The sequence below is a fragment of the Tamandua tetradactyla genome, chromosome 2, assembly GCF_023851605.1.
Source record: "Tamandua tetradactyla isolate mTamTet1 chromosome 2, mTamTet1.pri, whole genome shotgun sequence".
In the NCBI taxonomy this organism is placed as follows: Eukaryota; Metazoa; Chordata; class Mammalia; order Pilosa; family Myrmecophagidae; genus Tamandua; species Tamandua tetradactyla.
This window is the reverse complement of record NC_135328.1, coordinates 78,337,952-78,363,033: the sequence shown is the minus strand read 5'-3', so window position 1 is coordinate 78,363,033 and position 25,082 is coordinate 78,337,952. Positions and strand designations below refer to the sequence as shown.

Below are 25,082 nucleotides of genomic sequence, written 5' to 3'. Positions count from 1 at the left end.
TTCCCTCTATCATTTTAAGGAAGTTCCCTTGTATTCCTATCCTTTGAAGTGTTTTCAACAGAAAAGGATGTTGAATCTTGTCAAATGCCTTCTCTGCATCAATTGAGATGATCATGTGATTTTTCTGCTTTGATTTGTTGATATGGTGTATTACATTAATTGATTTTCTTATGTTGAACCATCCTTGCATACCTGGGATGAATCCTACTTGGTCATGATGTATAATTCTTTTAATGTGTTGCTGGATTCGATTTGCTAGAATTTTGCTGAGGATTTTTGCATCTATGTTCATTAGAGAGATTGGTCTGTAGTTTTCTTTTTATGAAATATCTTTGCCTGGTTTTGGTATGAGGGTGATGTTGGCTTCATAGAATGAATTAGGTAGCTTTCCCTCCACTTCAATTTTTTTGAAAAGTTTGAGCAGAGTTGGTACTAATTCTTTCTGGAATGTTTGGTAGAATTCACATGTGAAGCCGTCTGGTCCTGGACTTTTCTTTTTGGGAAGCTTTTGAATGACCGATTCAATTTCTTTACTTGTGATTGGTTTGTTGAGGTCATCTATTTCTTCTTGAATCAAAGTTGGTTGTTCATGCCTTCCAGGAACCCATCCATTTCATCTACATTGTTGTATTTATTAGCAGAAAGTTGTTCATGGTATCCTGTTATTACCTCCTTTATTTCTGTGAGGTCAGTGGTTATGTTTCCTCTTCCATTTCTGATCTCATATATTTGCGTCCTCTCTCTTCTTCTTTTTGTCAATCTTGCTAAGGGCCCATCAATCTTATTGATTTTCTCATAGAACCAACTTCTGGTCTTATTGATTTTCTCTATTGTTTTCATGTTCTCTATTTCATTTATTTCTGCTCTAATCTTTGTTATTTCTTCCCTTTTGCTTGCTTTGGGGTTAGTTTGCTGTTCTTTCTCCAGTTCTTCCAAGTGGATAGTTAATTCCCGAATTTTTGCCCGTTCTTCTTTTCTGATATAGGCATTTAGGGCAATAAATTTCCCTCTTAGCACTGCCTTTGCTGCATCCCATAGGTTTTGATATGTTGTGTTTTCATTTTCATTTGCCTTGAGATATTTACTAATTTCTCTTGTAATTTCTTCCTTGACCCACTGGTTGTTTAAGAGTGTGTTGTTGATCCTCCACGTATTTGTGAATTTTCTGGCACTCTGCCTATTATTGATTTCCAACTTCATTCCTTTATGATCCGAGAAAGTGTTGTGTATGATTTCAGCCTTTTTAAATTTGTTGAGACTTGCTTTGTGACCCAGCATATGGTCTATCTTTGAGAATGATCCATGAGCACTTGAGAAAAAGGTGTATCCTGCTGTTGTGGGATGTAATGTCCTATAAATGTATGTTAAGTCTAGCTCATTTATTGTAATATTCAAATTCTCTGTTTCTTTATTGATCCTCTGTCTAGATGTTCTGTCCATTGATGAGAGTGGTGAATTGAAGTCTCCAACTATTATGGTATATGTGTCTATTTCCCTTTTCAGTTATTGCACTGTATTCCTCACGTATTTTGGGGCATTCTGGTTCGGTGCATAAATATTTATGATTGTTATGTCTTCTTGTTTAATTGTTCCTTTTATTAGTAGGTAGTATCCTTCTTTGTCTCTTTTAACTGTTTTACATTTGAAGTCTAATTTGTTGGATATTAGTATAGCTACTCCTGCTCTTTTCTGGTTGTTATTTGCATGAAATATCTTTTCCCAACCTTTCACTTTCAACCTATGTTTATCTTTGGGTCTAAGATGTGTTTCCTGTAGACAGCATATAGAAGGATCCTGTTTTTTAATCCATTCTGCCAGTCTATGTCTTTTGATTGGGGAATTCAGTCCATTAACATTTAGTGTTATTACTGTTTGGGTAATACTTTCCTCTACCATTTTGCCTTTTGTACTATATATATCATATCTGATTTTCCTTCTTTCTACACTCTTCTCCATACCTCTCTCTTCTCTCTTTTCGTATCTGACTCTAGTGCTCCCTTTAGTATTTCTTGCAGAGCTGGTCTCTTGGTCACAAATTCTCTCAGTGACTTTTTGTCTTAAAATGTTTTAATTTCTCCCTCATTTTTGAAGGACAATTTTGCTGGATATAGAAGTCTTGTTTGGCAGTTTTTCTCTTTTAGTAATTTAAATATATCATCCCACTGTCTTCTTGCTTCCATGGTTTCTGCTGAGAAATCTATACATAGTCTTATTGGGTTTCCCTTGTATGTGATGGATTGTTTTTCTCTTGCCGCTTTCAGATCCTCTCTTCCTCTTTGACCTCTGACATTCTAACTAGTAAGTGTCTTGGAGAACGCCTATTTGGATCTATTCTCTGTGGGGTGTGCTGCACTTCTTGGATCTGTAATTTTAGGTCTTTCATAAGAGTTGGGAAATTTTCAGTGATAATTTCTTCCATTAGTTTTTCTCCTCCTTTTCCCTTCTCTTCTCCTTCTGGGACACCCACAACACGTATATTTGTGCGCTTCATATTATCATTCAATTCCCTGAGCCCCTGCTCAAATTTTTCCATTCTTTTCTCTATAATTTCTGTTTCTTTTTGGATTTCAGATGTTCCATCCTCCAGTTCACTAATTCTAGCCTCTGTCTCTTGAAATCTACCATTTTAGGTTTCCATTGTTTTTTTTCATCTCTTCTACTGTATCTTTCATTCCCATAAGTTCTGTGATTTGTTTTTTCAGACTTTCCGTTTCTTCTTTTTGTTCATCCCTTGCCTTCTTCATGTCCTCCCTCAATTTATTGATTTGGTTTTTGAAGAGGTTTTCCATTTCTGTTCGTATATTCATTATTAGTTGTCTCAGCTCCTGTATCTCATTTGAGCTATTGGTTTGTTCCTTTGACTGGGCCATATCTTCAATTTTCCTGGTGTGATATGTTATTTTTTGCTGGGTGTCTGGGCATTTAATCAGATTTCCCTTAGTGTGGGACCCAGCAGGTTGAAAGACTTTCCTGTGAAGTCTCTGGGCTCTGTTTTTTTTATCCTGCCCATTATGTGGTGCTTGTCTGTCTGCGAGACCCACCAGCAAAAGATGTTGTGGCTCCTTTAACTTTGGAAGACTCTCGCTGCTGGGTGTGTGGTGGAGACAGAGGAAAGGTTGTAGGCTGGTTTTAATGGCTTCAAAATGTGAAGTCCTGGTATCTGAATTCCTTGAGAGAGGGATTCCACCTGAGTTGCATTTCACCCCTCCCGCGGGGAAGGTTCAGGTGGTAGAGAGCCCTGAAAGCAGCCTGTTTCTGCGCTCGGGGCAGTTGCAACCTGTGTAATCCCAGCACTGAGCCCAGAGGCAACCAAGCCTCCATAAAAACAGCCGCAGAAGGCTCTGTTTCGCCCCCTTTCCTCTTTTTAGTTAGCCCAATAGGTGATTTCCACCTTGATCATTTTCGCCTGAGCTGAGGGCCTATTTTTAGTAGTCAGAAGTTGTTCATTAATGCCACTATTAGTGTTAGGTTGGGCTCAGTCTCTACTACTGTTGGAGACTCCTTTCCCTCCGGGAAGTTGCCTGTTGGGGAGGGGCGCCAGCCGCCACGGCTTGGGGAATTGCTGATCCAAGGCTCCCAGCTGGCCTGGGAAGCCACGTGTTGTGGGAGGGGCACCAGTCGCCGGCCGCCACGGCTTGGGGAACCGCTGATCCAAGGCTCCCACCCAGTCTGGGAAGCCATGTGTGGGGGAGGGACGCCAGTCGCCGGCTGCTGCGGCTTGGGGAACCACTGATCCGAGGCTCCCACCCGGCCCGGGAAGCCGCGCATGTGGGAGGGGCTCCAGTCGCCGGCCGCCGCGGCTTGAGGAACCGCTGATCCGAGGCTCCCAGCCGGCCCGGGAAGCCGCGTGTGTGGGAGGGGCGCTGGTTGCCGGCCACCACAGCTTGGGAAACTGCTGATCCTAGGCTCCCAGCCGGCCCGGGAAGCCACGTGTGTGGGAGGGGCGCCGGTCGCTGGCCACCACAGCTTGGGGAACCACTGATCCTAGGCTCCAAGCGGGCCCAGGAAGCCGCGTGTGTGGGAGGGGCTCCAGTCGCCAGCCTCTGTGGCTTGGGGAACCGCGCCTACAGGTCCTCTCTTGAGCCTTTAAAATATTAATGTGTGCTGAGAATCCCCAGAGAAGGGCACAGCCTGCAATATCATGTAGACTTATTTGACCAGGCAGCACTTTCTCCATGGCACACCTCTCAGGGCAGTATTTTTGGGACCTATTTGCATATGCCGCCTGATTCATTCTCTACAAATTGGATCACATTACACCCTACTTTAAAACCTGGGCCCTTCACTGTCTCCCATTTATCTGGCTTCTCTGCCTCATTTCCCAACCACTCTTCTCCTTGAATACTATGCTTTACCTTCTCAGGACTCCTCAGAGTTGTTGAACATGCTGTGTTCCTTCATATCCTTGTTGTATATACACACAACATATGCACATGGCAGTTCCTGGCCAACTCCTCTTATGTCACCTCCTCTATAGATCCCTCTCCAACTTTTTCAGAAATCTCTGGTTTCCCTTTCTTGTAAAACTGATCACATTTGATAATTTTTTCCTTCCCCATTGGACTTCAAATACCTAAGGCTTAATAACCATTTTTTATTCATCTTAAATCCGTAGCCTAGCACTCAGCAAGATGTTTGATGAACAAATGAGTGAATAAATGAATGAAATAAATATGCCATAAGCATAGAACATTATTTTAAAGCTGGAAAGTTGACCTTAGAAGCAGAAAAATGAACATAAATATCATTTTGTATTGAGCTCAATAATATGACTTGAGGTACTAAGAAAATGAACTCAGCTCTCATTATATTTAACTACCCAGATGAGGCCAAAAGTGTTACAAAAGGCAGGACTTATTAATGTGCTGTTCATGGGAAGATCTTTAAAAATACATGTCCCGTGACCATTGTATTTTTAATAGAAACAAAATTTTTAAGTGTTTTCTTTATTTTGTATTTCTTACTTATCAAATTAATGAGCCCATGACCATATACTGTGAAACACATGCAGCAACTCATATGAACAATATAAATGTTATTTTGGTTATTCTCTTTATGTATTTTAAGATAATAACTTATCAGAGATCTACCCCTTCATACCAGAATATTATTTGGATGATGATCCATGAAAGCAAATGTTTTACATTTCATTTTATTAAATTTCTCTTGCGCTGTTCCTTTTGATAACTTCTGCCTCTCACTTAAGAATTGTCATCTTCATCAGGTAATCTCAGCACATTCATACTGTCATCGTAGACTGGGGCCTATACTATTTTTAAGTCTCAGCTACCATAATTTTTTTTAACTTCTAAAGCAGTTTTTCATCAATATAAACATATTAAGGAAACATTTTGAGCAAAGATGAAACAAAATATTTAGGAGCAAAATTCTTGACAGTATTTGCTCAGCTATAGATGGGTGTCTCCAAATCTGTAATGTCAAAGCGCCCAGCAGAGCACACACTCTCTAATTGGCTGAAACCCACCTTTGACTTCTTTAGAAGCAGCTTCTGGCTGATGATAAAACAGCCTGATAAAAGGTCGATGCTCAGCCCATCAACTGGGTATTTGTTTTACATCTTTTAAACATATGGATTTTGGGCTCTTTCATTCATCTAATCATCAACTTAACAAAACATTTATGAGGCACTTACTCTTTGCCAGACGCTACACTAGGCACCGGGGAATACAGAGATAAAAAAATTCCCTTTCCTCAAAAAAACTCTTGGTGCAATGTGCACACAGGGAGATGGGGGAAAGTGACAAGAAGCGTACACAACCAGCTCTTACAGGAAAGTCAGAGTACCTTCCAGGTCAGGGTGGGACAGGAGGCGATTCATTCCACCATGATACAGAGGGGGTAGCAGAGGCCATACAGAAGAAGTGTCCTTTGAGCTGGGCCCTCGAGGATGATAGGAAGTTTCTAGATAGATAAAATGGTAAAGGGCATTGCTCAAAGAGGGAACAGTGATCGACCGAAGGCCTGAGAAAAGAAAATGTTTGTGTGCTCAGAGAAAGTCAAGTACCCATGTGTATTAGTTAGGGTTCTCTAGAGAAACAGAATCAACAGGGAACACTTGCAAATATAAAATTTATGAAAGTGTCTCACGTGACCGTAGGAATGCAGAGTCCAAAATCCACAGGGCAGGCTGTGAAGCCGACAACTCCGATGGATGGCCTGGATGAACTCCACAGGAGAGGCTCACCAGCCAAAGCAGGAATGGAACCTGTCTCCTCTGAGTCCTCCTTAAAAGGCTTCCCATGATTACATTTAGCATCACTAATTGCAGAAGACACTCCCCTTTGGCTGATTACAAATGGAATCAGCTGTGGATGTAGCTGACGTGATCATGACCTAATCCTATGAAATGTCCTCATTGCAACAGACAGGCCAGCGCTTGCCCAATCAGATAAACAGGTACCACAACTTGGCCAAGTTGACACCTGTCCCTAACCATGACACCATGGTAGCTGTAGGAGAGTGGAAAGGAATATGACAGGAAAACTCAACTCAGGTGAGACTGTGAGGGTCCCAGTGGGCATCTCAGGAGTCTGGACTTAATCTTCTGATCATTGAGAATCTCCTAAAAACTTTGAGTAGATCAAACTTGAATATAGTGAGCTAATTTAAAGAAATTTTTATTACAGGTGTTTTGTCATCATAGTGTGACATTTTTCTGTGTGGATTTCGGGGGAGGGTGGATTACCTGAGAGTCTTTCCTTAAATTAGCTCCTACCTGTGATTAACAGTGTACCTATGTTATTTTAAGAGCGTGATCACTCTCTAGTCCAATTTTGTTACACTTCCATCCTTGAAATAAGACAAATTCTTTTCAAAATCTCATTCTTCAATTTGAAAGAGGAAGAAATTAGCCTACCTTTTTCCTTATTGCCAAAGTCACTACGGAGCTCTAACTGAGCAGTTCAAATCTGAGTTTATTTTTGGAGCATATATTCAAATTAAACAAAAGCCTATTGCCTCATAAAATATTTAGAAAAAGAAATCTTCAGCCGTCAAATATTGAAGAAATCTGTAGCCCTACAAATACAACATTACTAGTGAAATATCTAAAATGTCAGTTACTGGATTACAGACACTTCAAGACCATGTTCTTTATGCTCAGTGAACTGAATAGGACCCATGAGGAATTTGTGAATTATAATCAAATAATTTTTAAAAGGTGGTTTGATATCATGTTGCGGTTTAGGACATAATTATTTTATGAGCCACCCATTACCTCTCTCATAGAAAAATACACTGCATTTTCACTTAAATGTAAATATTTATGAATCATTTCAAAATGTCATATTCTTTCAGCATCAGTTATAAAATGTCACCCAACTGTTCTACTCATATCCTGGTCACTCCTTTACTAGAAAACAGACAAATCATTCATTTTAAAAGAAAGAAAAGGAGAGAGAATGTGAAAGAAAAAAATACTGGAGATGGATTCATTCAAGCCTAAAGTCTTTTATTAAAAATAAAACTATCATATTAGTAGAAAGTTTTGACTGTAATATTCATTTTAGTAGAAAGCTTTGACTGTAATACTCAAGCATTTAACATGATTAATATTTCTTTTTGGTAAAACTTGTTTGAATGATGGAATAACTAAAATGATGATTTCAAACTAAAGGGATATTTTTAAAACATTTTTATTGTGAAATATTACATACATACAAAACAATAAATTTCAGAGTACACTGTAACAAGTTGTTATAGAACAGATTTCAGAGTTTGGTATGGGTTATAGTTCCACAATTTCAGATTTTTCCTTATAACTGCTCCAAGACACTGGAGACTGAAAGAAATATCAATATAATGATTCAGCAGTCATACTCACTTGTTAAATCCTATCTTTGCTGTTATAGCTCCTCCTCCCAATCTTTAGGGGTATTTGGACTATGCCCATTCTAACTTGTTTTATGTTGGAAAGGGTGTTGATAATATGGGATAAGGGAGGTGAAAATGGTTGATGTACTTGGAGAGGCTGGTGGCCCCTCTCGCTTTCATGACTTATCTAGCCTAGAAACCCATCTGAAAGTTGCAAGTTTCTGGAAAGTAATCTTAGTGCATGAAACTTTTGTAGACTCTCAGATAGAGCCCTAGGTGTTCTTTAGGGTTAATGGGAATGGTTTTGGTTGGAGTTTGGCAAACTGTGGTAATTAGCACTATCTAGCTGAAGCTTGCATAAGAGTAGCCTCCAAAATAGCCTGTCGACTCCATTGAACTCTCTTAGCCACTGATACTCTATTTTGTTACATTTCTTTTTCCCCTTTTGGTGAGGAAATCGTTGTTGATCCCAAGGTACCAGGCAGGGCCAGAGTCATCCCTGGGAATCATGTCACATGTTGCCAGGGAAACTTTTGCTCCTCAACATTATGTCATTGCGGGGGGGCGGGCGGTAATGATTTTTCTTGCAGAGTTGGGCTTAGAGAGAGAAGTTGTGTCTGAGCAAGAAAAGTGGTTTTCTGGGAGTAACTCTTAGGCATAACTGTGTGTAGGCTTAGTTTCTCAGCTACAGAAATAAGCTTCACAAGGGCAAACCTCAAGATCAAGGGCTTAGCCTTTTGACTTGGGATGTCCCTGATGTTTGAGACAGTATCAAGGGTTTCCCTGGTGGTAAGACTTAACAGTTCCATATGGAAAAGGGGATACTGTTAAGAGACATGGAAATACAGAACCAATAGGAACTCAGAAACCAACCATCCAACCAACAGAATGAGTACCTTCCTCATGCTGTGTATGTACATGGGCATATGACAGCACTCGAAAATCTCCTTGTCTGGCATTTAAGGCCTTCTGTGATTCCACCTCAATTCACCCCTTTCGAGACTTATCATCAGTTAACTACCTCCCCAAAACACCTCATCGTCAGGCCTATTCCGAGCTTAGGCCTTGACTTTTCTAGTCATCATGCCTTTGTTCCTTCTGTTCCACCTGCCTGACATCCTCTTCACTTCACTTTTGCTGAAATTCTATGTACGTATTCCTTTAGGTATACATAAATGATGTCTCCTCTGTGAAGCCCAGTCTAAATTAGTGCTTGATTCCACTTTTTTTCCCATGACCCATAGCTTAGGTTTCTGTTTTTAAACTCTGTCCATCTCCTACCTTGTGTCATTGTTGATTGTGTATGTATCTTTCTTCTCCCCTAGATTGTAAGGTCCTGAGACTATTTCTTGCTTAAAACCCCAACGTTAGTATCTTGCATGCAGCAGATGCTTAATAAGTAATTATTAAATTACACCAAAACACACATTTGATATGTCTTTGCTCACTAGAATTGATCATCTTAATGCCAGGCTTCTTCTCCAAAGCAGGATGTTCTTTAAATTATAGCAAGCAGATGAGTAACTATTTTGGTTTTAAAGCCCTTCAATAAAAAATCATTCATCCTTTGCTACCAAGTAGAAATTTCTCTGATACTTTCATTCACTAAATGTTAGGATGTATGCTGCAAATACAGTAATTTGTAAAACAGACTCAGTCTCTGCCCTGATGGAACTTTGAGACTGTCTAACTAAAATCCTTCCAACTCCAATTATTCATCCAATGTAAGTTATTAAATATCAGTCATGGACCAAACATGGTTCTAAGTGCTGAAGATAGAGCAGTGGACAAGAAAAAGGAAATCCCTTCCTTCGTGAATTTAACACTCTAATGGGGTATAAATTCAGAAAAGGATGAGAGCTGATAAAAATAAATAAATAAAATGAGGTAATAGGAGAGAGATTGATTTGGTCCTCTAGCTAGGAAGGTCAGGAATGGCCTCTCCAAGTAGATGACAATGGAATTGAAACTGAATGATTAGAAACACAACCATGAAGATCTAAGGGAAGAGTATTCTAAGTAGAAAAAAAAGAGTAAATGCAAAGATCCTGAGGAAGAAACAACGTGGCATATATAGACCAAGAAAATAGCCTAGTGTGGCTGGAACAAACAGAAAGGGGAAAGTTGTATGAAATGAAATGTCAGAAGGCAGATGAGGATTAAAATGTGGGATTTTGTAGGATAGGTTTAGAGGAGTTAAGAGTTTATTCTGATTGAAAGGGGAAGCCATTGGAAGGTTTTAGGCATAGGATTTATAAGATCTACCTTTAAAACTTCATCTTTGATACTGGGTAAAGAATAGATTGTTGGGGCATAAGAGTGATATGCTGAATATCTTCCACTGCTTATTTTGGAGGTAAATCTGACAATATTAGCTTATGAATTGGATGTCAGGGGAGGAGTAGTGAGAAAATTTAAAAACTCAAAAGTTTTTTTCCTGAGTTTTTGCCCTGGATGTGGCATCATTAAATGAATCGCTGAAGAGAGAGATGAGCAGATTTGGAGGGTGGTTGGTGGAACAAACAGAGCAGTTTCAGTATGGACATATTTAGATGAAAAGGTCAATTTGCATTTAAGTAGATATGTTGAGCATAAGGGAGAGGTCAGAGTTTAAGATTTAAATTTTTGACTTGGCTTAAATGTTTTTCTTTTAGACAACTGTGGTTTCGATAAAATTATATTAAGTTCATGGAAGAATTTTAGTCATTCATTGAATGGAAAGAATAGTCCCTTCATTTGGCAAATACTTAGGAATCAGTAATCCACATGGTTAGTTGCTAGTTATAAAGTAGTTCTGAGGAAGAACTGAAAGGAAGTTATAACGCCTCTGATTGTAGAATTACTGATTGGTTAGAAGGGAGAATTGGACAGATAAAAGAGAAAGCTGAACCTAAGAAATCAAGTCATGCAAAAGAGTACAGGACCAATTTTAAAACTTTTATTATCCATAGTAATAAGGATTATTCTAAGTGAATGGGATTCTTAGCCACTAATTTAAATTTCCCTCAGCCACCAACTTCATTTCCACAAACATTTATTGAGTCATTTACATTTGCAGAAGGCACTGGGCTAGACAGTGGGGATACAAAATGAATTTAAAAAGTGATATCCTTTAAGAATTTCTTTAACTTTTACTAAAAAAAAGCTAAAATGAAAGGTTTGCTTCTCCAATAAGTGAAAGGCCAGGGAGTTAATATGAAACAGAGAAGCCAAAGACCTGGACCATCTACAACTTGAATCATTAGCTCTGAGACCACAAATTTTTCCTTAATGAAGGCCAAGGGACATGCTAGACAAGCCCTTGGAAGGAACTATTTAGATCTGTGATGAGTAACATAAGGCCTGCAGTCCACCATAGGTAAGTTCACCTACTCACCCGTCTTCTTGACATAGCCAGAAGCTATGTTCAAATATAGCCTTCCAATTCAGAAATCAAAGGGTTGAGGGACGATGCATTTCCAAGGCCACCACAGCATGGGTAACTGTTTTAGATTGCTGGCCACCAACCTGGGTCATGGACCATCTCCTGCTAGTCAGGATGGTTGTGAGAGCAGAGGCTGAGGATTGAATTGCAAAGGACCTCCTTCCAGTGGTGTGAGAGACCAGGCTTTCTGAAGGCTTTGTGCATATGAAGCCTGGAACCCACGGTGTGAAGTAGCAGTCAAAGTACCCACCATCGGTTCTGCAAGCAGAGCGGAGCTCCTACAACCGCAAAGAGAGAGAAGCCAGGTTTGAGTCTGTTGAGTCTGTTCTCCCAGCTGTCCCCACCACCCCCATTCTACATTATAGTATTCAGTAGGAACTCAGTAAATGTTGCACTGAATAGAAATAAACCAATTCTAGGCCCTGTACGACCTTAATTGGGTCACTTCACCTCTCTGAACCTCAGCTTTTTTATCTGTAAAGTGGAGATAAGACTGGCTTCATGGTGTGATTTCACCTTTTTCCTTAGCTTTCTTTTATTCAGATGAATCCAGCCATAAGGAAACAGTTTTTTTTTTTAACCCCTATACATCTCAATGAGGTTATTTTCATTTCAATTTTTTGAATTTTTAAATGTAAAAAAAGGTTTTTCACCACTGTTTTAAATGGCGGGAAATGCCTAACTAGACAAAGCTGATAGCTTTTCTAACTCTATTATCCAGTTGCTCTGTTACTTCAAGTGATTCACAACTGCAAACAAAGGGTATATTTGCTTAGCTGGGGTCCAGACAACCCCTGGTTCTAACGGAGATCTCTCTGCGACTCAGGTTTTCCCCTCCACTTTTCTTTCATTTCCATTGGAAATAGTGGGGTGGCATTAGTTTGAATTGACGGTTCTCAACCCTGAGGGCACAGAATTATCCAGGGAGCTTTAAAGAAAAATTAAATAAACACTGATGCCTGGGGTCTCCCAGAGTTTCTGATTTAATTGGTCTGAGGTAGGACCAAGGCAGCAGTACATTTTAAAATTTCTCAGGTGACTTTAAAGTACTTTGGAGGGTTGAGACCCACTGGATAAGAGAGTGAGAGTTGACTCACAGCAGCATTCTGTTTATACTCCAGGACATTATCACTGCCCTATCCTTGACTGTGGATAAAAAGTCCCCTTGCAGCTCTGAGTACAGACCACGATGTGTTCTGGGAGGCACACTGCTGCAGCTGGAGCAGCTCCTTCAACACAAACTCTCATGCTTTTCAACCCCAGGCCTAATTTAACAGCTCAAGATTGTTTTAACGATTTGGGGTTCCTTGCAATTCCATATCCATTTAAGGATCAGATGTTCCATTCTTGCAAATGGAATTTTGGAATTGGAGTTTTGGCTGTTGGCATTTTGATAGGGATTGCACTGAATCTATGGTTGTTTTGTATCAACATCTTAACAAAATCAAGTCTTCCAATCCATGAGCATAGGATGGCGTTCTATTTATCTAGGTCACCTTTAGTTTCTTTCAGCAATGTTTTGTAGTTTTCCATGAACATGTCTTTCCCTTCATTGATTAAATTTATTCCTAGATATTTTATTCCTTTGGATATTGTGGGAAATGAGTGTTTTCTTAACTTCCTTTACGGTCTATTCATTGCTGGTGTATAGAAATACAACTGTCTTTTGTGTATTGATCTTTTATCCAGAAGAGATGCTATTCTTAAGAAAAGCAGAGTACTCCCTAAAACTTTTACCTAAAATATTCCCAGCACAGTGTAATCATAGGTTGATATATTAGCTAGAGTTAGATCTGAGTGTGACAGAAAACCCAAATAACAGTGGCCTAAATAAAAAGAAAAGTATTTTGCTCTCACATGATCATAGGCAATCCAGGGCTGATAGGATAACTTCACAATCAGGAAGCCAGACTTCTTCTATCTTTTTGTCTATCACAATCTAAGATGGAGGCTTAAATTTCAGATATTTTGTTCACATTCCATGAACATGCAGAGAAAAGTGAAGGAAAAAGATGCCTCACTTTTTGTGTGGGCCTTTGTGAAATTGCACACAACCCTTCCATTTATATCCTTTGGCCAGGACTTAGTTACATGACCATGTCTACCTTCAAAGGAAACGGCAAATAATAGCCTTTATTCTGAAAAGCTATGTGCCCAGCTAAAATTATGAGCTCTCCCACTATTGAAAGAGAAGGGACAAACACTAGGAAACAGCTAACAGTTTGTGCTCCAGGGGGCCTCTCTTTACCCTCATGCAGCTGGATTATAACTATTAAATTACATGCAAACTGTATGTTTGATTGGAGTCCTGCTGAAAACCAATGACGTGAGGTCATTTTTCTTGCATCCAAATTTCAGCAGATATGGTTCCCACTGCCCTAAGAAATCACCAATCTCACAAAGAAAGGGTTCTCAGGGTGTTCTTCAGAAAACCAGACCCTAAATCTAATGCCTGGTCAATGTGGTAGAGTGGATGTTTTACTTAAGAGAGAGAGAAAGGGCTGTCTTTGCAAATTAATTCCTCCAGATTTACACTGATGGCAAGCATTTTCGTCTATTGTGAAAGCTGCACAGATTATTTCCACAGGACCATAAATATGTTTAACACCATTATACTAAATTTTTAAGCCGGTTGGTCTTGAGTGGCTGCAAATTGTAGTTCAGGAATAACTTTCTAAGATTTGAACACCCTGAAAATTCCCAGGGGTTCTAGTTAAAGGCTTGGGGTAAAGAGTGGCGCTTAAAGACCTTGCTACAAAATTCACTGAGAAGAGAGGAAGCAAAGTTCTTTAGGCTAATTCCTGGTTTTTTTCCTTTTTAAATTTTTTTTTCTTTTTTTCACTCTTTACTTAGCCAAGGCTAAGGTAAGAATTGACATTCAAAACGGACGACTTTTCTATGTTGAGTTGGCTTCCTCTCCCTTCCTTTCCCAGTGTTCTAGAACCTGTGGAGGGGGCACGCAGAAGCGTGAGATTCTTTGCAAACAACGCATGGCCGATGGCAGCTTCCTGGAGCTCCCTGAGACCTTTTGTTCAGCCCCGAAACTGGTCTCCCAACAAGACTGCAAGAAAGATGACTGTCCTAGCGAGTGGCTTCTCTCCAGCTGGACAGAGGTATGTGCGCTCCTCAGAAGGAGCAAGGGAAGGAGGTGTGAGGCAAAAAAGAAGACATCCCCAAACAAGAACAGAACAAAACATCCTCCTAGCGTTACGGAGCAGTGTGTTTGTAGCCATCTGTGCCATGTAAGTGGGCCATCAGGCCTGGCTATGCTGTTTGGGCAAGGACTCTACGCAACACTGGGTTCTTCTCCCTCTATCTCTCACCCCCTTCCTGACCTCCATGCACCTCCTATTCCCAGATGTTTCTAGTCTTTACTCAGGAAGGGCAAAGACTCTCTAGTTCTCTTCCAGGTTACTGGACAATAAAGAACATGATTTATTAGAAAAAAAAAATTCCAAGGAAATCTTGCCTCTTTACTATCAGTTTCCTGGCTCTAAAACTTCAACAACTTCCCAGTAAGAGAACTTGATTTCCCCTGTTGCCTGCATTTTGGGAGGTGATTGTATCAGCATTTACAATTCCTGAATTTACTTCATAAGTTAGGGATATACCTTCAACTTACTTGTTTTCAGCCCCGACTGCTTCATTGAGCCCCCTTCTACTCCCCCAGCTTCACAGGCCTGCATAGAGAGGTCCCTTGAAAATTATTACCTCACAAACAGATTTACCAAGAATAGAATCACTGGGCCTGAAGTATGAAGATCTCTGTATTGAAACCAGATCCAACTTCCTCCCCTTTCTAGTATATAAGCATTTGAACTGACCTTCCTGCCCCTATTGCGTTCTTTGCATAATATCCAACTCACAGTATGGAGCTGCTGCTGATGGAAATTTATCACAGAGACACTTGCATCCACAGACGGGAAAGCTGCCACTAAACTTTAAGATGCCAGCTCTTTAAACATAAATTCATAGAACTTTGCCCTGTTAACTATCAACCCATACAAAAATTCATCAGGTGGTACCTGCTAAGGCTAATGCTAAAGAGAATCAACCCACATTACCACAGGTTTTGTAATTTGTCTGTAAAATCACTCTCTGATGGAATCTCATCCCAGGTGTCTCAGACAGAAGGGAATAATTATTTTTTCATATTTTAGAAACACTTTTATTTCAATAGGATAAAGCATTAAAAGTGTGTGGAATGAGCATGTGTATTCAAGTATGCTTGTGTGGACATACTAGTGACAATTTTTCCATGAGAATGTTGATTTGGGGTATGGCATTATATATGAAGAAAATTTAAAAATAGTGGTGCAAGAGTGAGCTCTGCCGTATTTGCCAAGTGGCTATAGATAAAGATATTCTCTTCCTGGAGTATTGTCAAGACATTGTTTTCCTAAGTCTTTTAGTCTACCCTGAGCAGGATGCTGAGGAAGGGACTTGTGTGCATTATAATTGTCCTTCCATGTTCCTGGAGTTTGTGGTCTCCAGAGCATAGGGGACACAGAAAATTCGGAAAACGTCCTTTTTGGCCTGCATATTTGAAGGGCTGGGGGAATCCTTGTGAGTAGGGTTGAGGAAAGGATTCTTCTGAGTTGAGGTCACATAGGTCCCAGTAAGAAAAGCAGGCCTTTAGCACAGTGTCATGAGTAGTTGAGTGTTCAGTCTCAAAGACAAGCAAACCTAGTTCAACTCCTGACTCTGCCACTTATTGGCTGTTTAACTTTGGGCTAGTTGCTTAACCTTTCTAAGACTTTGTATATCTGTAAAATGGAAATAATAATAACACCCACCTATATAGTCATTGGGGGCCTTAAGTTAAATAGTACATGTACTTTGTACATAGTAAGTATTAACCCTTACTATTTTTATGATTATCTTCCATTTCCGCTCATTGTCAGGAGAAAAGGAAGAAATAAAAGGAAGGACTTACACTGACTGACTGCAGTGGAGACAACAGCCTAGCTTCTCCCACAGGCTTTGCTAATCTTCCTAGGAGAAAGCAGTCTCATTTTGGAAACGAGGAGTAGTTAGCCCTCATCAAAGGACTGTCATTAGGTACTAAGGTATCTAGGTTGATGAATGGAAATTCCAATCCCTGGGGAGGGGCTGGGAATGGAGGGAAGTAATCACCACTCAATGGGTTTAAACTCAAGGAAGTGCTATACAGAAGTGTTCCTTGGGCATGTTGGCAAAAGCTCCACATTGGCCTGTCGTCTCAAGGGCCATTCTCTTGGCCCTCTGGTTAAGATGAGACATGCATTCCACACCCTCCACAAGGCTCCCCGAGGAGAAATGAAGTCCTGGATGATCTATGGGTGTTTTTCATTCTCAACTATCTGGGCTCAATCTCATGGTTACTGCACAGAATCCCTCAGAGACAGAATTAAGCCAAAGTCTCTTTCAGAGACTTCAAATAAAATTACTTGCAGATTCTATTCTGAGAGTAAGACCTGCCAAAAGTCCATACTTCTTTTCTTTAAAAGAAGCCCTCCTTTCTGCTGAAATAGTTGGCTATTACATATCTTTAAATCATATTTTTATGAAAGTCATGCCCCTCAAAAGTATTTTAAAAATTGAAGTCAGGTTAGTCAATTTCAGAGTTGAAGATGCTTAGAAGATCCTAAAGCCTAGTTGTTGTTTTTAATAAAAAATTAAAGCTATAGAACCCTTATTTTAAATGAAATATTTCTGTGAAGCTAAAAATCTAAAACACGTGAGATCAGAGCTGTTTTGGTTGAAGTGTGGGTAGGGGTCCCACATCTAGTGTTTGAGTCTTCCCACTACCTGAGAAACTCTGAATTCTGTCCTTGGCATAGTTATGGAACTGGTTTGAAAATCCTGCTTTAGCCCAGCTCCCCTATGTTAGAGATGTAGAATAGAAAAAGGATCGGACATGACCAAAGTCATAAACATGTCTTACGATCCATAGTCTAATTATTTTTCTTTGTTTTTAGTTTTCTACTTGATAGCACTGAAATTAACATGCTTTAAAAATGTCAGCCTCTTCACCCCCATCCCACCTGATCCCTGGATTTGGGGTTGTCACTTACAGTAGAAGAAGTGATTGGTGGAATCTGAAATCCACTCTCATCAGAGAGCAGAAACAGTGGGTTTGATCCTCAGCCCCATCTTTTGCATCTTAAATTTCTTTCAGGGTAGTGTGTATCACAGCACATTGCACAGGATAATGTCATTTCAATGTGTTGCATATAACACTTGAAAATGTAAGGTAATTTTTTTTGTGTGTTTTACTGTAATTTTTTCAAATGTACCTGGCATACTGCCATGACCCCAGTTCAGGCCTTTATCATATCAAGCCTAGGCTACTGTGGCAGGCCTCCTTAACCCGTGTCCCCACCTCTCATCCATCTCCTACTCCCATCCCTCCCATACACTGTTGCCAGATTAACCTTCTTGAAACACCTCTTTCATCATGTCATTCCTCCCTTCAATGGCTCCTTACTGCCTTATGGACCAATTCCAGACCTCCTGTCTGGAAATTAAAGGTCTCTGAATTCTGGCCCCAACTACCTCTTGAGCTCCTGACACTCCCAGCTTGGTCCCCCCTCTTCAGTCAGACTGGCTTCATTCTGCCTCCAGACCTGCCTTGGACTTCTGCACTGAGCTACCTCTCTTCTACCCTTGTTCTGGCTATTTCTCTGCCCCCTGTGCTGTCCCTGATTCTCTGTAGCCATCCCAGATTCTTCTCTACACCTGCCCAAACTCTGCCTGTTTTCAAGACTGTGCAGGAAATGCCTAGTGTACCATAAGCATTCAGTAATTTTTAGAGTTTGTTTTATACTTCACTTGTCCTTTAGTTTTATGTTTTTAGTAAATTCTTTTATTATTATTTAATTTTTTTTTTTTTTTAACATGGGCAGGCACCGGGAAATGAACCCAGGTCTCCAGCATGGCAGGCAAGAACTCTGCCACTGAGCCACCATTGCCCACCCTATGATTTAATTTTTTTTTTTTTTTTTTTTTGCCTGGGCAGGCACCGGGAAGTGATTTAATTTTTAAACAGCTTTATTGAGATATAATTTTCATGCTATAAAATTTAACTTAGCATAATTCTTTCAAGGTTTATCCCTCTTGTAGCATGTATCAAAACTTCATTCCTTTTTATGACTAAATGATATTCCATTATGTGGATAGAGTACCACATTTTGCCTCTGCACTTATCAACTGATGGTCATTTTGGTTATTTCTTCTTTGGGGCTACCATGATCAATGCCACTGTGGACATTTGCATGCAAGTCATTGTGTGGATGCATGACTTTTTTTTCTCTTGGATAGATACATAAGAGCAGAATTGCTGAATCCTGTGCTAAATGTATGTTTACTATCTTAAGAAACTACTAAACTGTTTTCCAAAGGGACTGTAGCAATATATGAAAATTTCCCACCAGCAACGTATGAAAATTCCAATCGCTCCACATCCTTGTCAACACTTATTGTTGTCTGTCTTATATACTTATACCACAGAGCTAAGTATAAAGTGTCATCTCTTTGTGATTTTGATTCATATTTCCTTAATATACTATTCAATTTTAATAATGAATTTGTTTTATTCCCCTCGTTTGATCGGCAGCCCCTTGGGATCAGGACCTAGCTGACACATCTTTTCTCCATAGTACGTAGCACCTCACCTCAAAGTGCACACATAACAATTACCTAGTGCATAACAGTAAAATATTGTAATTTATTTAGGAAGGGAGGAGAAGAGAATCAGCATCATCATTTCTGTCTGTGCTATTTTAAATATATTTTCTAATTTCATTCCCAGCTTTGCAAAATAAGTATAACAAGGGGAACTGAAACTTAGAGAGGTACTAAAATCCGACTACAATGTGGACACAGCTTCTCACGTTGTTATACAATTAATATTTTTTTCTCTCTTAGTCAGTGTTGTTTTACCAAGCAACTTTCCTGTATTTTGGTGCATTTGAGAGCCTATACAAAAATCCACTAGCCTCTAGTTCCTTGGACTCACATACTTTTGTCTTTCTTTCCCCACCAGTGTTCCGCAAGCTGCGGGGAGGGCACGCAAACCCGAAGCGCCATTTGCCGGCAGGTGCTGAAAAACGGGCTCTCAACTATTGTCAATTCCACCCTGTGCCCGCCCCTGCCTTTCTCTTCCTCGATCAGACCCTGTATGCTGACACCCTGTGCCAGTGAGTATGTCAGAGCTCTGGGGAAAGGGAGGTGGAGCCCAGATAGTAGCAGCCACGGCATGCAGTAGCCTTTCCTAACCCCACGGTGTCATGGGCTGCAAACCCCCATGAGGGCTGCGCGCTGGAGAGCTCTGCTGGAGACGGAAAAGGAATCTTAATTACAGGTGGCCAGGCTGCATTCTCTTCTCTGCTGGAAAAACAGTTTGCAAGGGGTAGAGCAAAGTTCACTTGCTGGCATACAGAGATCTGGAAGCTGGAGGCAGCATATTACTAATGAAGTCTAATGTTATCCACTCTGGGATTTTAAACTACTCTAAACAGATTTGTTTTGTTTAATATTAATCCCCAGAGTTGTAACACTTCTGGGCTCTCCTCACCATGTATGTTAGAGGCCTGGAGCTTTACAGGACCAAATAGGTAAACATTTAATGGGGACATTCTCTTTCCCTTTGTCCTCTGCCTCTTTTTATGATGCTGATTTCTTTTTTTTTTTTAATAAATCTTTTTAATGAGAGGAACTGCCTTTCCCTGGGGATGCATCTCCATCTAGGACCCTACTTCTCAGCTTGTCCCATTGCACCTCATTAGTTATCTGATTTTTGATTGTGGCAGCAGTTTGATGGTCCACAGCTGGTAGGCAATTCCTCCCTTAAAACATGAAGTGGTCAAGGCCTGCCCTGGCTAAAATAAACTCTGGGGAGCTTTCTATCCCTCTTTTTCTCTCTTCTTTCACCTTTTCCTTTTCCCTCTCTTTTGTTCCTGCCTCTCTGTTTTTCTGTTCTCCCCCTCTTGTCCATCTGTCTGACTCCCTGTCGTTCTCTCCCTTTCCTCCCAGGGCCTGGGCGGCTGTCCACAAAGCACAGTCCTCACATCGCGGCCGTCAGGAAGGTTTACATCCAGACGCGCTGGCAGAGGAAGCTGCACTTTGTGGTGGGGGGATTCGCGTACCTGCTCCCCAAGACCTCAGTGCTGCTCCGGTGTCCCACGCGGAGGTTCCGCAAGCCCCTCATCACCTGGGAAAAGGACGGCCAGCACCTCATCAGTTCCCCTCATGTCACGGTGGCCCCTTTCGGCTACCTGAAGATCCATCGCCTCAAGCCCTCGGACGCAGGCGTCTACTCCTGTTCTGCAGGCCCCATCCGGGAACAGTTTGTGATTAAGCTTATTGGGGGCAACCAGAAGCTCAGGCCCTCGAGCCTGCGCAGTGAGGAAGAGGCGGTGACGGTCCGGAAAGTCAGCCCAAACGAGGCCCTGCAGGCCCACAAGCACCAGAACGGAATCTTCTCCAACGGCAGCAAGGCCGAGAAGCGGGGGCTGGCGGCTGACCCCGGCAGCCGCTATGATGACATTGTCTCTCGGCTGCTGGAGCAGGGCGCCTGGCCTGGAGAGCTCATCGCCTCCTGGGAGGTCCAGGACTCCACCGAAAGGAACACGTCCTCCGAGGAGGATCAGAACGCAGAGCAGGCCCTTCTGCACCTCCCCTTCGCCATGGTGACCGAGCAGAAGCGCCTGGACGACATCCTCAGGAACCTCTCCCAGCAGCCCGAGGAGCTCCGCGACGTCTACACCAAGCACCTGGTGGCCCAGCTGGCCCAGGAAATCTACCGCAGCCACCTCGAGCCCGAAGATGTCCTCCTCAAGCCCTCTGAGCGGAGGAATCCCCCTGTGGCTATCTCTCCTCGCAAACACGTGTCTGGCTTCAGCAGCTCCCTCCGGACCTTGTCCTCTGCGGAGGCCGGAGGCGGCTCTCACCGGCCGCCCCGCAAGCCTGCCATCCTGCGGAAGATCTCGGCGGCCCAGCAGCTCTCAGCCTCTGAAGTGGTCACCCACCTCGGACAGACCGTGGCCCTGGCCAGCGGGACACTGAGCGTGCTTCTGCACTGCGAGGCCATAGGCAACCCACGGCCTGCCATCAGCTGGGTCAGAAATGGAGAAGAGGTTCAGTTCAGTGACAGGTGAGCCTTGTAGGTACCTGATATAGGAAGGGGCAGGTGGAAGGGGAGGAGGCATATGGGCCACATTTTGTCCAAATCGCTCTATCCATACCTCCCCCAGGTTGCTTCCACATATAGGACTTAGAGCACACCCTAGGGTTCAGGCTCTGTCTCAGCACTGATGAACTGTCAGAGTAAAGGCAGGTCCTCTAATTTCTCTAAACTGTATGCTTTCATCTTTATGAGGTAATAGCAGCACTACCTACCCACTCCCATAATCACAGGATCCCAAAGATTAATGAGATACTCTCTATATAGCTTTGAACTGTGGACAGAAAGATACCATTCTGGGCCAAGGCATTATTATGGTTACCATTTTGTGAGATGAACTCTGGAAAGCTTCCACAACAGGGCATTGTCTCCATGTGTGTGGTCTTCAGTGCTGGGGAAAGAGCACAGCCAGCACACACTGTTCCCCATGGGTGAGCCCAACCTCTGTCTGGGCTGGACAAGGCTATTTGTCCCAGGAAGCTTTTACTCCTGGTCAGACCTGTGATCCAGTATCTGTTGGTGTCTCTGTGTTGATGTGTTATTGTGGGGATAACACCACGTATAACTTACTGGTTTCCTTCAGCCATCGCCGTTCATAATGTAAAATCAGTAATGGTAGCAGAAGTAATAGCATTATTTTTTCACATCTATATGTGCCAAGCACTATACTATGCTTTCTACATAAATTTTCTCTTTTAGTCTCTGCAGTGGCCCTAGCAATAACATTGTCAACTGGCATTAATTGAGTAGTGACTACCTGCCAGCCCAGTGTAAACGCTTTATGTCCATTATCTCACTGAAGCTCAATAACAGCCTAGAGAAGTAGGTAACAGTTTTATCCACACTTTACAGAAAAGTAAACAGATGAAGTTAAGGAACTTGCTAATGATTATATCTATTAAGTGACAAAGCTGAGATATTTGACAAAAATGAGATAGGTAGTCACGCAAAGAATCATAAACTACGGACTGCAGGAGATCCTTAAATGTTGTTCAGGGGCAGGCAGCTGTGGCTCAGTGGTAGAGTTCTCTCCTGCCATGCTGGAGACCCAGGTTCGAGTCCCAGTGCCTGCCCATGTTTAAAAAAAAAAAATGTTGTTCAGTCCAAATTCCTTATTTTGACTTACTTTCTTTGAAACCAAGTATAATGCTTTTTGCATTAAATCTATGTCTAAATTATGTCATTCAACTAAATCTCTTCTCTAGCTTCCTACCTTTGGTAAAGGAAAGAAAAAAGCCAACATTTGCTGTATCAGTCACTATCCCAGGTTTATTTCTATGTAACTAGATTTGTTATTCTGACAGTTCATCCTCAAGTTTGACACTTCCCCCATTTTTACCTAGAAGCTGAGGTTCAGCTGCCCACCCAAGATCGCACTTTAGAAAGAGCTGGACAGAGGATTCAATATCAAGTTTACCTGATTTCAAAAAATCAGCTGTGGCTACTCTTGAGAGACTTGGTGAACAGGCAGCTCTCTGTCCACCCTGCCCACAACTTTTTTCCCGTTGGAAATGTCAGTACTATTGCCTCTCAGCCTTGGGACTTATAGACCAAAGAGCTTCAGTAATAATACTAAGTAATATATTTTTGTGCTAGTGGTTTAAAAGGATTATTATCTTGTTGAACCTTTCCAAAAACCCTATGGGGTAAGTATTGTTGTTAGCGGATCATAGGTAAGAAGGCTGAGGCATGGACGTCAAGGCTGCATAAAGATGCTGGAGACAGGGCTTGCAGTCAGGCAGTGTGTCTCGAGAACTTGTGCTCTTAACCTCTCCTCTTGTTTGCCCCTTGGTCCTCTCCAGCCCATATTTTCCTTAATCAGCTTAATCGCCCTAATCCTTATAGTTCTCTCCAAATCTTTGTGAAGGGGTTGCAATAAATCCCCTTGAGACTGCTGGTTCACTGAAAGGCAAGTCCAGTGTCAGACCCCAGGACAGTGAGTGCTGGCTGAGAATGTTGCCCTACTCATCTGTGTCAGTTCAACTGCCCTGCCTCTTGTACCCACATCACACCAGCTCCTCCACCAGCTGGTGAGTTTCTCAGGTTTTATTCATATCCCTTGAGCCTATTGCCCAGGATCGATACTATTGGGATTGAAGGGAATAGCATTCACGGTGTGAGGAAAAAATATTGAAATTAACATTTCTTGACTTAGTTCATACACTGTGCCATAATACTTAGAACTTTTGCCACCATCGAGATTTTTTTCTGTATCTAGGTTTGACAAAGCTTTTCAATGCAAGTTATTGGCCTGCAGTAGGGAAAAATAAAATTAATATATAATAGCCATAATGTTCACCACAACGGGGAACATACAAACTCTTAACCTATTTTAGAAGTGAGGAAATCAAGGCTCTCAGTAAGTGGTTCAGGAGCTTGACCTGTGTTAAATAGCTAGTAAAAGGCAACTGCAAGAAAGTGGGTTCAAACCCAGCTCTGCCCAACTCAAGCCCATATTGTTTTGAGTGAGTGAGTTCCTGCTGTGTGCATCTCCTATACTTAACTAGGACTGCCAAATTGCCTCAAGACCTTTGCCATTTTCCACCAGCTAATTGCGGGATCCTTTCCTTTAAATAGTACCTTGTTCCTCCTAAAAAAAACTGTAGAACAAGACAGAGTGATGGAAAACACAGAGCAGTCATCAGGATTCTGCTCTGCCTGGGGGCTGCAGGAAGAACATGTAGGCTAAACTTTCCTCAGAGATCCAACAGTTTCCTTGAGTGCTACAGATTTTGGAGATGTCCAAAGATCATGCCCCATCCAGGTAACCTGGTGATGAAAGGAGAGATGTGAAAGAGGCTAGACTAGGATTGAGGGATCCAGGCTGACCTTGCCAAGGACTTCACACTTCCCATGGTCTCGGTGTCTTCATTTCAAAAGTCAGGAGGTTGTACCGGATCATCTCTGAGGTCCATTCAGTCTCCTTCCCATTTACAGAAGGCTACAGAATGTTGAAACTCACATGTTAAGGGAAAATGAGTACCATAACTTAAAAAGTTGTGCACTTCATACAACAGGGATTCAGTGATCACATGAATTTGCAAAATGCTCACTTAAAGCTAATAAGTACATGTATTTACTGCTGGGATCTGACTTTTTTAATATGGCATTTGATTTTTTATTTTTTCTTATAAAAGGTTTATAAAACAATTCATAAAATACCTAAATCCGTAAAGTAAAAATGCAAGTCTCCCTCATCCTCCCAATCCTATTCCCCAGCAGTTACCACTCGTTAATTTGGTATATATCCTTTTAGGATTTTTATATGTTTTATTGTATTGCATATAAAACCTATATACACAGATAGGATTTCTTTTTTAAAGTGAAATATTAGTCATGTTCAGAAATTTGACTTGGTTTTTACTTAACAACATGTCTAGGATACATTTTCATAACAGTACGTTATGTATCACCTTTTTTAACAGCTAGTTATTGTTCCTGAATACATTTAACTGTCCCCCAATTGAAAATTATTTTGACTTTTCCTCTTTTTTTTTTTTAACTCCTTTCAGCTTGCCAATGTGTATTGTGACTTTCCAAATGGGCACTATAATTTGCAATGTTTTCTAAGTGTTTCTTTTAAAATCACTGAACAATTACATGGTTTAATAATCTCAGAGATACCAATAATCCTTGAAATACCATTTAGGAAATACTACC

General features: G+C 41.3%; 1 protein-coding gene across 2 annotated transcripts in view; it reads left to right on the top strand.

Annotated features, from left to right (window-relative positions):
* The window catches only part of ADAMTSL1 (ADAMTS like 1), a 998,876-nt gene that overhangs the window by 860,967 nt on the left and 112,827 nt on the right, over positions 1-25,082 (top strand). For both annotated transcript variants that reach the window (XM_077148079.1, XM_077148080.1), the window contains 3 exons: positions 14,191-14,370; positions 19,284-19,437; positions 20,273-21,392. In XM_077148079.1, coding sequence (XP_077004194.1) covers positions 14,191-14,370; positions 19,284-19,437; positions 20,273-21,392 — 1,454 coding nt within the window. The remainder of the gene's footprint in view (positions 1-14,190; positions 14,371-19,283; positions 19,438-20,272; positions 21,393-25,082) is intronic.